The sequence below is a fragment of the Struthio camelus genome, chromosome 1, assembly GCF_040807025.1.
Source record: "Struthio camelus isolate bStrCam1 chromosome 1, bStrCam1.hap1, whole genome shotgun sequence".
Lineage (NCBI taxonomy): Eukaryota > Metazoa > Chordata > Aves > Struthioniformes > Struthionidae > Struthio > Struthio camelus.
The window spans coordinates 115,446,035-115,462,771 of record NC_090942.1 but is presented as its reverse complement, the minus strand read 5'-3'; the positions used below and the strand labels follow the sequence as shown (position 1 = coordinate 115,462,771).

The 16,737-nt window shown below is 39.4% G+C and overlaps 1 protein-coding gene across 2 annotated transcripts in view; it reads right to left on the bottom strand.

Moving 5' to 3' along the window:
• Positions 1–16,737, bottom strand: part of NCAM2 (neural cell adhesion molecule 2) — a 321,807-nt gene that overhangs the window by 144,864 nt on the left and 160,206 nt on the right. For both annotated transcript variants that reach the window (XM_068911269.1, XM_068911278.1), the window contains exons 3-5: positions 15,143–15,349; positions 12,690–12,833; positions 1,047–1,184 (exon numbers count right to left, since the gene is read on the bottom strand). In XM_068911269.1, the coding sequence (XP_068767370.1) occupies positions 1,047–1,184; positions 12,690–12,833; positions 15,143–15,349 (489 nt within the window). The remainder of the gene's footprint in view (positions 1–1,046; positions 1,185–12,689; positions 12,834–15,142; positions 15,350–16,737) is intronic.

The following is a 16,737-nucleotide window of genomic DNA, read 5'->3' as shown; positions in this document are numbered from 1 at the left end:
GCAGAAATCCAGCCATCTTGCTTCCCCAATAGCAACTCTTGCTATGTAATAAAAAAGGCATTTAGAAAGTAACATACTCGCATACTCCTTGCTAAAGAGAAATATTATATATAGACAATCCAGCTACTCTCCAAATACATCAGCAAAGCTACAATACTGTCAGCCCCTACATTTCTTCTCAGGTTGCCTTTTCTCCCATAACTAACTGAGAATTCAACTTACAAAAGGAATTCTGTAAGCTAGGCTTTGCAGAAAAGGACCAGTCAAGGACAAAGCATTTAAAAGTCAGAACCTAACAGGCATTTTGGAAATGGTTTCATCAGCATTAAACAGAATGCACAGATAAAAAAATACCCTTTATGAACTCTGTCTTTTCTGGACAATATATTACAGATATTTATTTTTCATTGGGTCAACCCTAACTTTAAGTGATAGGTTAAGCTAAATGCTTCATTTTGTCTTTATGCATTCTCATTCCTTGTTATAAGTTTCTAGTAGCTGATAAAATATAAAATGGCACTTTTAAGGTAATTTGTTATATAGTTTACTATCCATAAAAATAAAATGTTAATGATTTATAAATAATACTGCTAATCTCAATAAAATGTATCTATGGCTTTTAGGATGGCTTCAAACATGGAAAATTAACAAAATACAGCGAGTGAAGCTGAATAATTATGAAAAAATAAGTTTTTTATAACAGCAAATGACAAAACATTGAAAAATGCAGTGAACTAAATTACTGTATATTATAATCTGAAACTCAAAGTCTTGCAGTGATTGCCAGTGTTCTGTGAATGATAAAAAACCCAAACCTTTAAATATTTACATATGCTGATTATGAAGCAATATGAGTTCTATTTATACAATGTAGAAGATTTTAGAAAGAGTTAACCAATCACATTAAAAAGAAAATGATACTAAAACAGATATGACAACTACAGTTACCAGTTTAATCAGCTTTTTTAGAAGCTTATACATTGTAAAATTAAATCTATGATAATCAAGTAAAACAAGAAGTCAATTCAACAACTTTTACTCCTTACCATTCACAATAACAGTTATGTCCCGAAAGTCAATTTCTCCTCTGGCTTCCACTCTTCCTTCACATCTATATACTCCTTCATCACTTTTATTGATGTTAAGAATTTGGAGATTATTGTTTGCTAATACTGCAAATCGATCTAGAAAGGCAAGTAAAGGATTAAGCAGTATTATTAGTAAATCAAGACAACACTGGGAATCTTAACTTACATTAGTAAAATGATGCACTTTCTCTACACAATGAAAATGACCATTGACAAAACATTTGGCTACTTAAAAGTAAAATGTAATCTGAGAAATTTGTTTATTCCACACCAAACTACATTGTCATTTCCTAATACTCAAATAGGATGTTCCATTTATGACTTCCTACTTGCATTTAATGACTTGTCAAAAGTGAAATTCCTAAATTATTACAAAATGGGTAGAATATTCATGAACACCTATATACAACAACAAAAAGATTCAAGATATGGAAAAAGATAAATCAAGCAATTTAATAAAGTAAGAAAATGCTTCTTTGCTCTCTATCTTGATCAACCAGCTCTTTTTGTGCCCATTTTATGGCATCATGCCTAATCATTTCTCACCTTGTTTGCTCTCTTTCTCTCCCCCGGTCCTTTGCTTATACACTATTGTTCTTTATTATGTACCTCACTATAGTCTAATATTTCATAGATATGTGTATAAAGACACCAGTCCAACAAACCATTTCACTTTCTGCATAAAGTCCAGCATAAACTTAAATTCAACAGACTCTTGCAGCAGCTCGAGTGCATTGCAAAAACAGATTCTGAACAAGTGTGCAAATCTTTTGCTGGAGATGCAGCAGCACATTTATAATCTGCAAGAGTAAACTAAATGGAAATTTAATTTTTCTCTCCTATCTGTCTGAACTAGTCAATATTAATGCACTCTTTGAGGAGATTAATTCCTGCAGGTCACTGTGTGCGGTTCTTGGAGCACCTGTGTACTGGCTACTCAGCACTTTCTTTTTCTATTTAAACCAGTCTCATGCTTTCAGTATTAGATGTGATTTACTAGCTTTCAGTTGTAACCAGCAACCCAGTGCCATTTTTTACTATGTTTTCCTTTCCTTTTGACTCTGCTGGAACTATAAAACATGCTAGATTCCCCACAACACAGCACTGATATTCCAAAACAGCAATAAACAACACTCGGTAGAAAAGCTTTTATGAAGTTATACTGCGAAAAGTCTATTTATGGAACATACATACATACATATCTACAAGTGAAGTAGCTTTCTATGCCTCATCAGTTCTGTTTCATAGTCAAAACTCTATCAGAAAATGAAGTGGGAAAATGTAATTATGCCTCACCTGATTGAGGTTTACAGGACATCAATGACCTCAACATATTCACACTGATTATGCCTAGTTTATTAAACACATGCTGGATCATTAATGCCATTTCACACACTACCACATACAAATTGTATTATCTTTTTCTTTCCTGTCCCTACACAATTCTCAGACAGCTGTGTTTGAAGATATTTTCACTTTGGTGAACTTTTTATGTGTTAAAATAAATTCTTAATGTGTGAGGTAAAGCAGAGAATAATTGGATCACCTTTATTCTTTAAAATGTGGAAAATAAGAAGGGTGTTTGAGGGTTCATTTAATAACAGAAAAGAAAAGCAAAAAGCTCTGTTGGTGTTGGCTGGATATCTTTTCAACTTTTATTGAAGAATAATGTTTTATCAGGGACTTATTACTCTACACTATGAGGAAATGCATAAAATAGGAGATATTCTTATGAGTAAAGCGGGCATAACAGAAGGATAACTTTTTTTTTTTTCCCCACTGCTAATACTGTCTATCATACAGACAAAAATATTAATACAGGGTGTATTATAAGGAAACAAAAAAATGGAATGTGAAATGAGCATGTGACTTTCTTGAGAATCATCGTTCTCCTTATTTTTATCCTTTGGAAAGCTTGTGAAGGAATAGCTCATGTCCCTGTAAAAATGCCACTAAGTGCACAATATTATTTTTAGCAGGAAGCAATTGTGCGTAGATAGGCTGGGGCAAAAGCCTAAGTGAAATTTCAGCAGGCAGAGGTTAGATCTTGATAGACTCATGTGCACTATGGAACCCCAGGAAGGTTGAAGAACTCTCTGCTGATAGCTGGAACAAACCTGGGCTTATGGTTTTTAAGTTTTACTGTATTCTAGTATACATACCAGGCTATGAATCACATCTAACAAAAAGGTAAGGCACAGCTGTTCATTCTAAGATTCCAACAATTAACATAACTCAGGACCTCTTGAGGAAAAAATCAAAACTTTTGGCAAAAGTTGAAGTACAAGACTCCTATTAACTAGTCCCTCAAGCAGCCAAACTAGTCACTCTCCACAGCAAAGACTGCTTCTCAACACAGTAATTTCTTCTTCTAGACCAAATGTGAAAGCAGAATGCAGCCATGTTAAATGGAGGGACATTTTCCATACAACAGATAATACTCAGCTCTGCACATTTACACAGGCACATTTAATAGGGCTATTACACTGGCTCTCTGCAGACAACTCTACCACTTTTTCCACTATTGTAATTAAAACTGTGCAAAGTATTGACTTGAAGCAACAGCCTTCAGTTACCAAATCTCTCAAAATTATCCTTTTATTTTCTTTTCTCAGAGAGTATACTGTATTGAAGAAATAGCAGAACTGGATTGCCAGAGCCTATCCAATATGATCTAGAGGGTCAGCCTGGTTCATCTGGGAATCTGTTCCATGTAGTCTGTAAGATAAGAGAGACTGCAATTTTTTGGACTATACTGCTCGTAAAATGAGATCATCATCACCCCACTTGAAGTGTCAGGAAGAACTCAAAACGGCACAGAAAATATGCGTTTAGCTTTTATAATTCTATCAGTTACTGGGCGCTGCACATCTGTTTGGCTTCTAAAATTACATCTGTATTCTTTAAGAGATTTTCCTCCTCCCAGTGCAGTGGTATAGTCCTACAGTCCTACCATCTAGGGTAAAAAATTCCTAATAGAATCACACAATTGTGAATACGAAACACTAAAATACATCAAATCACACAGAAAACATGAAGGATGCACCAATCCTCAATGTTTTCTATCCAGTCAGATATAATATACAATTTTCTACACATATAATACTTAAATATCACATCTGTACTATGTTCACAGAAAACTATGCTTTCAGTTATCTGATAGTGGAATTCTGACATACCTTTGTGATTTGAGCTCTCTCAGAATAAACACCTGGCTATATACACAGACAGCAGGTAATTTATATGTACATCTAGACAAATTAGTGTCTAAGATATTCATATTAACAGTGGCAGCTATTTCTTCTAAGTTATTTCTAACCAGGCCCATAAATTAATATGCATGCCTGTACACAAAATTTTTGTATTTGCTTTATGTATTGTAGAATGAGCAGTATTCAAAATCCCTTGAAACATTAGCATTGTACCAAAACTGAGCAAGTCACTTACAATTCCAGATAAGATCTGCGCCAAAGAACAATCCCATTCACTTTTATAGCTAGTACAATGTCTCTGACTCCCACACAATGGAATTATGAGTCATGACAATTCAGCTCTTCAAAAGAACAACAGAGAAGTCCCTAGAACATTCCCAGAAAATTCTGCCTTATATTTTGCTTTATCATACTTTAGCCAATCTATCATACTTTAATCAATTTCAGACCAGAAAGACTCTTTTGCAGGTCACTGTTCTTCTAAGCTTTTTTGTTTTCCTTTTACTAAAGGATGATGGACAGCCATTCCCACAGTCACATTTTCATTTGCAGCACTAAAAAGAGACCGCAGGTCTTAGGATGGTCTAGCAATGGTGTAGATAAGGTATTAAGTACACACTATATTAGATTTACTATATTAAGTATTAGATACACACTAAATTAGATATTACTATATATCAGATAGGTATTAGGTATCTCAGAATAGTGAGGTGCTATTTTCGGTTAGGTATATGCCTCCTACATAGGACAAATCTTTAAATTCTCACTTCACATTTTGTGAACTGGCCTTCTGGAGAAGTCAGCCTTCTGTTTAAATGGAACATAGAAATACAGACAGTAGTAACTGTGAAGGATCTGCAAAATTCAGAATGGTCAAAAATGTAACAGAAAAGTCATGAAACTAAAACACTGATATTCTCATGTCTTCCTATGATGCAAGTACTAAAATGTTTAAAAGAGAAGCTGCTTTCTAATGCAAAAAAATAAACTGTGCAATATGTGTTCCACTTTAGATATGAAATTATCAATATTTCAGGTTACTATGAACTAAAAACAATGATAATAATCAGTTATTTCTTTAAAAGGTATCATTTAGCACATGACAAAAATTTTGATATTATTTCATTTTCAATTATGTGAATAGGATAAAGGTACTGATTCCTCACTGGAGATTTTGAACCAGGAAATGTAGCATGAAATTTGATCTTTTTATATCACAAGGCATGAAAAAAAAGTCTTGACCTTAAGATTTCACATATACTCCTTTTCCACTTTCATGATAAAACCATATAGACATTGCCAACATTCATGAAGTTCACTCTGTCCTATTTTTACAGCTGTTAAAGCCTCACTTCCTTCCATGTATTGGCTCACTACTGCCTATTCTGTTACATATCAAAATATAAAAGAAAATATCCTGATGTTTAAATTAAAATCATTTTCTATTATTCTACTTTTTCACAGTGTAAATATTATGGAAGAAACAAGATAGAAAGATCCATGCACTGAACTTAAAAATTCAGATTTTTACAAAATGTGTGATTTTGAAAAAAGTATGCATTGTTTTATTTCTTTTGAAATAAAAGAGCCTATGAGAGAGTGAGATTCGCAAAACAAAAAAAAAATGGCAATAATAAAAACTTTAAGAAAAACCTTTGGGGAATATTGACTTTTGAAATTTCCAGCTGCATTCCTGCAATATACCTTTTGCTGAATTGCCAAATCTTGCTTTGTTTTCAGAGTTCTTATCTTTAGAAAGCTTGTAAGTCTCACCTACATTCATTTTTAATTATATTAACAAAATTTTACCCATTTTTCTAAGAGTAAATGTTGGCTCTCTCTTAGTCTCTGTACCTAGATGCCAGGAGGGATATGACATATTAAATATGGAAGGAGTTTGATTGAAATTTTCTTTCATAATGAGGACGAGTATAAGATCAATGTCTTTTCCTAAGGGACTAAGTTTAATTTAATTTTGGTTGCCATACTAGGTGACTCATATTTTATGTATATGAAGTTTAGTTTCATTTTGAAATAAAAACAGTTTTTAATTTCTAAAGATCAAGAATTTGAAGTAAATACGCTACAACCTTGAGTTTAAGTACATACAGAGATAAAGACTGACAAGAAGGTGGATAAGCTGGCTCATGACACAATCACAGAATGGTTTAGGTTGGAAGGGACCTCTGCAGATCATCTAGTCCAACCTCCCTGCTCAAGCAGGGTCCTCTAGAGCATATTGCCCAGGATCACATCCAGACGGGCTTTGAATATCTCCAGCGAAGGAGACTCCACCACCTCTCTGGGCAACCTGTTCCAATGCTCTGTCACCCTCACAGTGAAGAATTTTTTTCTCAGGTTCAGATGGAACTTCCTGGGTTTCAGTTTGTGCCCATTGCCTCTTGTCCTGTTGCTGGGCACCATGGAGAAGAGTCTGGCCCCATCCCCTTGACACCCTCCCTTCAGATACTTGTACACGTTGATGAGATCGCCTCTCAGTCTTCTCTTCTCCAGGCTGAACAGGCCCAGCTCTTGCAGTCTTTCCTCATAGGAGAGATGCTCCAGTACCCTCATCATCTTTGTAGCCCTCCGCTGGACTCTCTCCAGGAGTGCCATGTCTCTCTTGTCCTGGGGAGCCCAGAAGTGGACACAGTACTCCAGGTGAGGCCTCTCCAGGGCTGAGGAGAGGGGCAGGATCACCTCCCTCCACCTGCTGGCAACACTCTGCCTAATGCACCCCAGGATTCCATTGGCCTTCTTGGCCACAAGGGCACACTGCTGGCTCGTGTTGAACTTGTTATCCACCAGCACTCCCAGGTCCTTCTCTGCAGAGCTACTTTCCAGCAGGTCAACCCCCAGCCTGTACTGGGGCAGGGGATTATTCCTGCCTAGGTGCAGGACCTTGCACTTGCCTTTGTTGAACTTCAGGAGGTTCCTCTCCGCCCACCTCTCCAGCATGTCCAGGTCCCTCTGAATGGCAGCACAGCCCTCTGGTGTGTCAGCCTCTCCCCCCAGTTTAGTATCATCAGCAAACTTGCTGAGGGTGCACTCTGTCCCTTCCTCCAGGTCATCGATGACTACATTGAACAAGACTGGACCCAGGACTGACCCCTGGGGATACCACTAGCCACAGGCCTCCAACTTGACTCTGCGCCATTCACCACAACCCTCTGAGCTCGGCCATCCAGCCAGTTCTCAAGCCACCTCACCGTCCACTCATCTAGCCCACACTTCCTGAGCTTACCTAGGAGGATGTGATGGGAGACAGTGTCCAAAGCCTTGCAGAAGTCCAGCTAGACAACATCCACTGCTCTCCCCTCATCTCCCTAGCCAGTTATTCCGTCATAGACGGCTGTCAGGCTGGTTAAGCATGCTTTCCCCTTGGTGGAGCCATGCTGCCCACTCCTGATCACCTTCTTGTCCCCCATATGCTTAGAGATGGTGTCCAGGCTGAGCTGTTGCATCACCTTTCCAGGGCTGGAGGTGAGGCTGACTGTCCTGTAGTTCCCCAGGTCCTCCTTCTGGCCCTTTGTGAAGGCTGGAGTGACACTGGCTTTCTTCCAGTCCTCGCGCACCTCTCCTGATCTCCAGGACCTTGCCAAGAGGATGGAGAGTGGCCTAGCCATAACATCCGCCAGCTCCCTCAGCACTCGTGGGTGCATCCCATCGGGGCCCATGGATTTATGGATGTCAGGTTTGCACAAAAGATCTCTAACCCGATCCTCCTCCACCAAGGGAGAGTCTTCCTTCCTTTCTGCAGGCTTCCTCTCTTGTCCCCAGGGTCTGGAATTCCTGAGGGCTGGCCTCAGCAGTGAAGACTGAAGCAAAGGCAGCAGTCAATAACTCTGCCTTCTCTGTATCCTTTGTCACCAGGGCACCCGCCCCATTCAGCAGCGGGCCCACATTTTCCCGAGTCTTCCTTTTGCTACTGATGTATTTGAAGAACGCCTTCTCGTTGTCCTTGACATCCCTTGCCAGATTTAATTCCAAGTGGGCCTTAGCCTTCCTTGTCACATCCCTGCACACTCTGACAACGTCCCTGTATTCCTCCCAAGTGGCCTGTCCCCTTTGCCACATTCTGTGTACTTCCTTCTTCTGTTGGAGTTTTGCCAGGAGTTCCTTGCTCATCCAGGCAGGTCTCCTGCCCACTTTGCTCGACTTCTTACTCAGAGGGATGCACCCTTCTTGAGCCTGGAGGAGGTGATGCTTGAATATTAACCAGCTCTCTTGGACCCCTCTTCCTTCTCGGGCCCTACCCCATGAGTTTCCCCTAAGTAGGTCCCTGAAGAGGCCAAAGTTGGCTCTCCTGAAGTCCAGCGTTGCAATCCTACTCATTGCCCTGCTCCCTCCTCGTAGGATCCTGAACTCCACCATCTCATGGTCACTGCAGCCAAGGCTGCCCCCAACCTTCACCTCTCCAACTAGACCTTCTTTGTTCGTTAGTACAAGGTCTAGCAATGACCTCTCCTCGTTGGCGTCTCCACCACCTGGGTCAAGAAATTGGGTCAATCACCAGTGCTCTGCAGGAACTTCTTTGACTCTTTGTGCCTAGCTGTGCTGTCTTCCCAGCTGCTGTCAGGGTGGTTGAAGTCCCCCAGGAGAACCAGGGCCTGTGATCGTGAGGCTACTTCCAGCTGTCTGTAGAAGGCCTCATCGATGACTTCCTCCTGGTCAGGTGGCCTCTAGTAAACCCCCACAACAGTGTCACCCATGTTAACCTGCCCTTTAATCCTTACCCATAGGCTCTCCACTTGCTCTCCATCCACCCCGAGGCAGAGATCCACACATTCTAGTTGCTCCCTCACATAAAGAGCAACTCCACCACCTCGCCTTCCTGGCCCGTCTTTCCTAAAAAGCACATAGCCATCCATGACAGCATCCCAGTCATGTGAACTATCCCACCATGTCTCTGTAACCGCAATGAGATCATGGCCCTGCGACCGCACACAGATCTCTAACTCTTCCTGCTTATTCCCCATGCTGCACACATTGGTGTACAGGCATTTCAGAGAGCCAGTCAAGCATGCAAGCTTCCCAGGAGAGGTGCAAGAGGATCCTCCACAGCCAGGTTCCATGCTGTCTCCCCTGGCTGTGTGCATCCGCTGGAGGCATCTTGACTTGAGCGGTGTTTTACTGACTTCTCCTGCCACTATACCACTCCCCTTCCCCCATCTTGCCTAGTTTAAAGCCCTCCTTACCAGGCTGGCCAATCTGTTGGCAAAGATGCGCGTGCCCCGCTTGGTAAGGTGGATCCCATCGCTCCCCATCAGCTGTTGATCTTCAAACAGGGTCCCATGGTCATAGAAACCAAAGCCCTGTTGCCAACACCAGCGGCGCAGCCAGTTGTTAACTTGGAAAACTCGTCTACTCCTCCTCCCGTCCTTTCCCCTCACAGGCAAGATTGAGGAGAAAGCGACCTGCGCTCCCAGACCCTTCACCACCATTCCCAGAGCTCTGAAGTCCTGCTTGATGGTTTCCAGGTTGCCTTTCGTGTCGTTAGCACCCACATGGAAGATCAGCAGAGAGTAGTAGTCCGACGCATGGACAAGCCTTGGCAGTCTTTCCACGACATCTCTTCTTCGAGCCCCTGGCAGGCAGCAAACCTCTCTGGACAAGAGGTCAGGTCGGCAGATAGGTGCCTCTGTCCCCTGCAGCAGGGAGTCACCCACAAGAACCACTCGCCACTTCTTCCGGGGATTCCTGCACGGCACAGGGTCTGCCAGGCCAGTTGCCTCCCTTGGAGCCATGCCCAGCTCCTCCTCAGCTTGGAGGGCGCTAAACTTGTTCTTCACAGGCAACTCTTGAGGAGGAGCAAGAGCCTTTCTCCTTCTACGAGAGGTCACCAGCTTCCAGCCCTCTTCAACAGTGTTATGATGCACCTTTACACACGGCGCTGAGCCCTCTGACAACTCCGCTGCAGTGGGGGCAGGGGACTCCCGGAGCTGAACAGTCTCCAAGAACACCCTGTCAATCTCCTGCTCATCCTCTCGGATGCTACGCAGCCTACTAACCTCCTCCCGTGGCTCCTTTATCTGGTGACGCAACTGGTCAACCACAGCACACCTCACACAGGAGAGCTGACTGTCAGCCCAGGCCTCACGGAGAGGCCCCAGGCACTCCCTGCAGCCTGACACCTGCAGAGCTGCATCTGCTGTCCGAGGGTCTGTCTGGGTTGAAGCCTCAGACACAGCCGATGCAGCACCTCCAGCAGCCACTGGGGAACGTGCTCTGTGGCGTGTCATCACCATGCCCCGGGGAAGGGCACACCACTGTGCAAAATGGAGAGGTGCCTTCTTTGCCTTCTGGTGCCCTTCTGCACAAACTGCTGCATCAGTTCACTGCCTCTGTTGGCTGTGCTCTGGGAGCTGCACTCCAGGCCTGGCTCTTATATAGGCCTCTGCCTAGCAGTGACTCACAAGGGTGCTTGACCCACCCAATCAGGAGCCACCTGAAACAAAAGCCCCAGCTCCCTCTGACCAGGGCAGCCCAGAGAGCTCATTAGCAGCAGCCCCACCTAGCTAGAACTTCCCAGGAGAAGTTAAGTCAAGGCCCCCTGCAGGAGTCCTTGTCATCACCCTGTCAGTTCCATTTTCAGAAAATATACATAGTCCTCTTGTTTTCCATAAAAGCACATGAGACATTACACAGACAGCAATGAAAAATGGTCATAGCTTTTGAGGTGGTAAATCACACAATCCTATATGCCTAATTACAGAATTCTATGCAGACTGATGAATTTGCATATAGAGGAAGATGAGATTGATCTTCACTTAACTTTAGTAGTCTAACTGTTAAGGAGTCTACCCTAAACTAATTATCCATATCCCCAGTCATTTGCAACTTAAAGGACTGTTTATACTCATATAAGTAAAGGCTCACAATAGACAAAAAGCCTATCTACCCAAAAATCTCAGCCCTACTGTTCAAGTATACCGAAGTCAGTGTTTGCTCAGTAAATCTGATGCTGTAAAGAAGTGTCATAGCTCTATGTGTACAACAAAGTTCATCTACAAATGTTTTACAAATAACTTTGATACCTACATACGTGCTAGCCTCATAAGAGCTCCTGTGAATTAGCTCCAACCAAACTTTTGGACATTTGGACCTTCATGTTACATTTCAATGAAATTCTCAATCAGAAAAAAAAAAAAAGATATATGAAGGAAACAAGTGCAAATGGATTTTAAATACACCACAGCACCTGGTGAAATTTCACTTAAACTGATGGGCTAATCAAAACCCAAACTGGGTGAAACTTTAAATTTTAAGATTTTGAGAAGTTGTTGCTTGTGCTGGACTAGATCGGATAAAGGCTAAACCAAATCAGAGTTATAAACTTCACAATGTAAAAACGGATATTAACAATTTCTTTAATCCCAGTATGAAACTTCTGAGATTTGGTATTCCCAGAAAAACAAGTTTTCTAACAGCAGTTCAAGGTTATCAAACAGCAAAACGTAAATACACAAACTAAAAATGCAAGAAACCAGTGGCAATTAATTTAATGACTCTTCTCTTTTCTAACCCTAGAAAACTAAGGGGGAATCAATTCACCCAGCAATAGGTGTATAGGCCAGGGAGCTGACTTTTAACGGTACCATTACAGTATGCTGGCTGGAGATGGGAGAAATAAAAGATATGGGACAACTCCTGCAGGTAGATCTTGAAATGGAGGAAGGAACAACATGTTTTATACCTGCACATTTAAAATTGTTCCAAATTAGTTACAGATAAAATAGGACGAAGTGGAGTAAATTCGTATTAAGGTGAAGCATGACATTATTCAGGCTCCACCTTTCATAAACAAATATTTAGCAAACTGTAACACTTATTTAAAATTACTCCTCTTTCCTAATACAAAAACACAAACTAAAATTACTCCTCTTTCCTAATACAAAAACACAGACAAAATATTTCTTCAGAAAACATAATAATCACAGTAAAACAAATCTTTTTTATCACATAGCTAGGTAAACAGTGATTTTTCAAGATACATTTCAGAGTAAAAATTCTTCAGCTTTTAGTTATGTATTTGATTATTCTTTCAATTAACATAATTTCACTTAATCTGATTTCATAATTTCTTATTTTTCCTGTTTGTAACTTTAGAAATAGATAGAGCTATTGGCATAGACAATCTTAGTGACTGGAAAACACTCAGTAATTTTTGCATCAAGCTCATAACTTTCATTTGGATTTTGGAAAGATATGCATCCTTGATGTAAACCTCCAAGTGATGTTTAAACCCATATAAATATAGCTATAATTAAAGGTTACTTTCAGGAATGCCTTATTTACATCCTACACTATAATGTAATTAGTTTTCCCTTACAATAAGATTTTAATATTAATTAGAATGTATAACTTAAAGAGTTACCAAAATACTAACTGTCAGCAATAGTTGTGACTTCCTCATTCCGATACAACCAGCTGACAATGGGAGCAGGTGAACTAGTAACACGGCAAACAACTTCTGCATCTTCTCCCTGCCTGAACTCTTGTGGAGATGTTATGTCTCGGAAAGTGAGCTTTTCTGAAAAGGAAAAAAACCAAAATATACTAAACCACTTCCAGTTTACTTAGCACTGAAATTTTATAAAGATGATAAAGACGACTATTAAGCCTTCTCCTTGAGCATAATACAGAATTACTTCCATAGTATATTTTTCCCAGATTAGACTTAAATGATCCTGTATATAAGACTTCCATCTTGTCTGTAGAAATGATTTTACAATCATTCAGTATTATGAGTATCTTTATTTATAAACTGAACACGTCTTATAAATAAGCATTTTTTATTGTTTTCAATGTTGCAGAGCCCAATCTTGAAAATCTAATTTTTTAGAGGACTAATCATTCAGGTAAATAGTCCTGTTTACTTTACTCTGTGTTTTATTCTTCATGATATTACTGAAAAAAGCTTCATGTTTTTATTCCATCAGAACCACTAATATGATTTGGGAAAGCCTCAGTTTGTTAAAAAGGTGGAACTGTAGCCTCATTGATTGCGAAAAATGTCACCTGAGTAAAATATGAAGACTTAAAAGCCCATGGGAAACCATCTGGAAAAAGTTGCTGTTTTTACTTGGTAAGGATTTGAAGCTTTTTTGAGGAAATATTAACTTTTTTTAGGCTTAACTGGGCTCTTTATTATTCCAATCCCAAATATTCAAACTTGATCTTAAAATTTTATCAGTAAGTTGAATAAGTTCAGTATTATTAGAATTTAGCATATGAACTGTATGATGGTATTAATCTCATACAAGATCTAATGCAGAAATCAACTGCCTTAAAAAGTATCCTGGAAGAATTTCTTCAACACAGAAGGAAAACTGACTTATCTTCTCTAACATTACCAATTCCATTTCAGAGGATGGTTTGGAGAGTAGAAGATGCATCTCCACCTTGTATTTTTCTCTTCACATGTCCGTTTTATATTGATACGAGTGCAGGAGCAAAAAATCCACGTGATTCCCACAACAGAGGGAGCACACTTTTATTATATACATCTCTTGTATACTTGTATAACTGCTTGAAATATTTGATCTGACTTAAGTCAACAGAAAAACTCTCGTTGACACCAGTGAGCACTGAACTTGACCCTAGAGGAACAATGTATCCTGCTTTTCCCTTGCAATATATCACAAATACTGACTTTCATATTCAACTTTTATATGTCAGCTCCCATAAACCTTCACATTTCTTGTGTAGGTCTTTTAGTCTATCCTCAGACTTATTAAAATTACCACAAGCAAACACTTCAAAAGATTTCAGCCTTGCTCAGCAGTCTGTTAATGGAGTGACTGGCAGCTTTAAGCATACAAATGACTTCCACAAAACTTGAAATCCTTTGAACTGTCAGCTTTCAAGCCATCATGTAATTGCTTGTAACTGCTATCATCGTTCTAATGGTTGTTTTATCAATTGCATTTATTTTTAAATTGTATGCCTTTTGCTATCTGTGTTATCTGTGCCTTTCAGAAGCTCTACTTCATCATTTCACTGTGTATTTACTGCCTCATTGCAATTCGGTAATGCACAGTCCAACGAAAATCATATTTTTTTAGGTATTTTTTAAGGACAATTCTCCAATGAAATTAGAGAAGACCTCAGCTTAAAGGTGGCTGGCATATGTCCTATCCTTTCACCCATAAAGATCTGCCTTATAAGTTTGCAGCATATTGCATTTAGCATATTGCATTTAGGTATTTTTGACTGATCTAAAGAATATAGTACACTGTAAAGTTATTTAACTAAATTGAAAAAAAAAAAACTCTTACAGAATCCCTCACCATAATACACTGTATTTACATTTCAAATATACTCTTCAGTTAGTTGTTTGCAATTGAAATGCATTTTGGTTGCTTATCATATTAGGCTTCAATGCTTTACCGCAAAATTGCATTATAAGGTCAACAGGAAAAGATTGACATAAAAAATCTAATTCAGTCTAAAATTCACTTTTTTAATGACATGCGTTGCACTTCTTGCACTTCACTTAGTTATATACATTTGTCATTAGTTGAATATGCATTTGTAGTAACAATTAGGTTGATGTAACTCTTTTCTTGAATGTCCTCTTCTCCATGAGGGATATACAGTGCATATTTATAACATGGTATTTTAAGATGCAAAGTAAAAGTGATATACTATATTTTAAAGTGGCTATCCATTTCATTGGAGTCTTTTTCATAACATATGTGAACTTAACTGCAGGAGATGCAGTTATTCGGAAGATCAGGTTTGGAGCGTGGGATGATATTGTGATATGTTTTACTTCCCCAATAGCAGTGGCTTTCAAAATATATTCTTTCTTTTGCTAGTTGATAATATTTTACTTACGATAAATTTCCAAAACAACAGTAGCTTCCTGAGTTTGTCCTTTAGCATCTGTGGCTTGACATCGGTATATACCAGCATCTTCTATATCTGCATTGTAAATGGTTAGACGTGATCGAACACCTTCTTTTTGAACAACTACTCTTTGACTAGAAACAATCTTCTCTCCCTGTGGATTGTACCAATCTATGTTGTCAGGCTCACCAATGGCTAAAAAAAAAAAAAAAAAGTCAACATTAAAACTAAAGTTCAGGTAGACATTATGCAATATTCAGGTGAGGGTTTTGTAGTCCTTTTCTTCTCCATCCCCTCCCTGCCTCAACCTCCTCTTCCCTCCCTAGCAGCATACCCTTGGCTCTGAAAGAATTGCTAAGTTGCGAGAAAGAACAGTGTGAGTCTGTAGAAAGATGAGAAAATTGCAGGCAGATGTATCATCGTTGAGAAAGTATGATTAGAAGCTCGAAGATTCAAGAGGAAAAACACCAACATGGGAAAGTATAAAATCTGAATGGAAAGAAACAGGCTGGTCTGCAGTCACTGGACCATGAGGTCAATCCATCAGTCAGTTGGATGGTCAGCATAGTTAGGCCACATGTCGGTGTTGATGGAAGACGGCAGCTCCGCAACATCAAGAATCCATTCCAGGAAGCTGCCAATGCAAACCCTTCTCCTCTTGACTGATACCTGCTGGGCCAGCACAGACCCTTTGAGTCTTATCAGAGTGGAAGGATGCTATCATTTAGCCTAGTAGCCTATTAAATCCTAGCCCTTGCTTGTGTGTGCTAGCCAATAAATAACAGCTTCCCATTTTTAAGTTGTGTTTATCCTGTTGGTAAAGTCCTTGCACTTGGCTAGCAATGCCTCAACACAGTCACCCAGGAGTAGCAGTGGCAGTTTTTTCCTTTCCTTTTTTTTTGGTTTGTAGTTTATTTCTCTAATCTATTTTACTTTCTTTACAGTAGCAATGTAAGTAACACCGGCAGCAATAATATTCAACATCAGGTACCTTCCTATTCTCCACAATTCATTGTCATTTTCACTTTCTGACATAGTTTTCTTCCTTTGTCACTACTTACTTGGCAGCATGCACAAACTGAAATATTTCACTTCAAAAAATAAAAATAAGGAAAGATAAACAGTTTTTTGCTTAACGTTTGAAGGAATTGCTGTTTTTTAGACCTGCTCTATTAATATTCTTGCCACGGATTTAAGAATCTGTTCAGGTAACCTGTGTTGTAGGTTAAGTAAATGACTTTTTAACATAAATGTCTCAGCAGATTATTTTAAGAGCAATTATGTTAGAGTACTTTAAAAATAAAATACTTCTGCACTGTCATACACAATTATTCAACATCTGATTACTTATGCAAATTCTAATGATACAGTTTAGACAAGTAAAAATATTCTAACTAAGCAAGCAGGTCAATAGATAAGAATTACCTACGCTGCGACAGATAAATTTTGAATTGAGTGATTCCATTTGTTTGGAATCTGAAATCAACAGTTTCTAGACTTGAAACATATCATGCCAGTGAAGATCTATTATGTATTACAGTTATCAGTCAATATGAATACACAAAACATGCCATTTTAAGTTA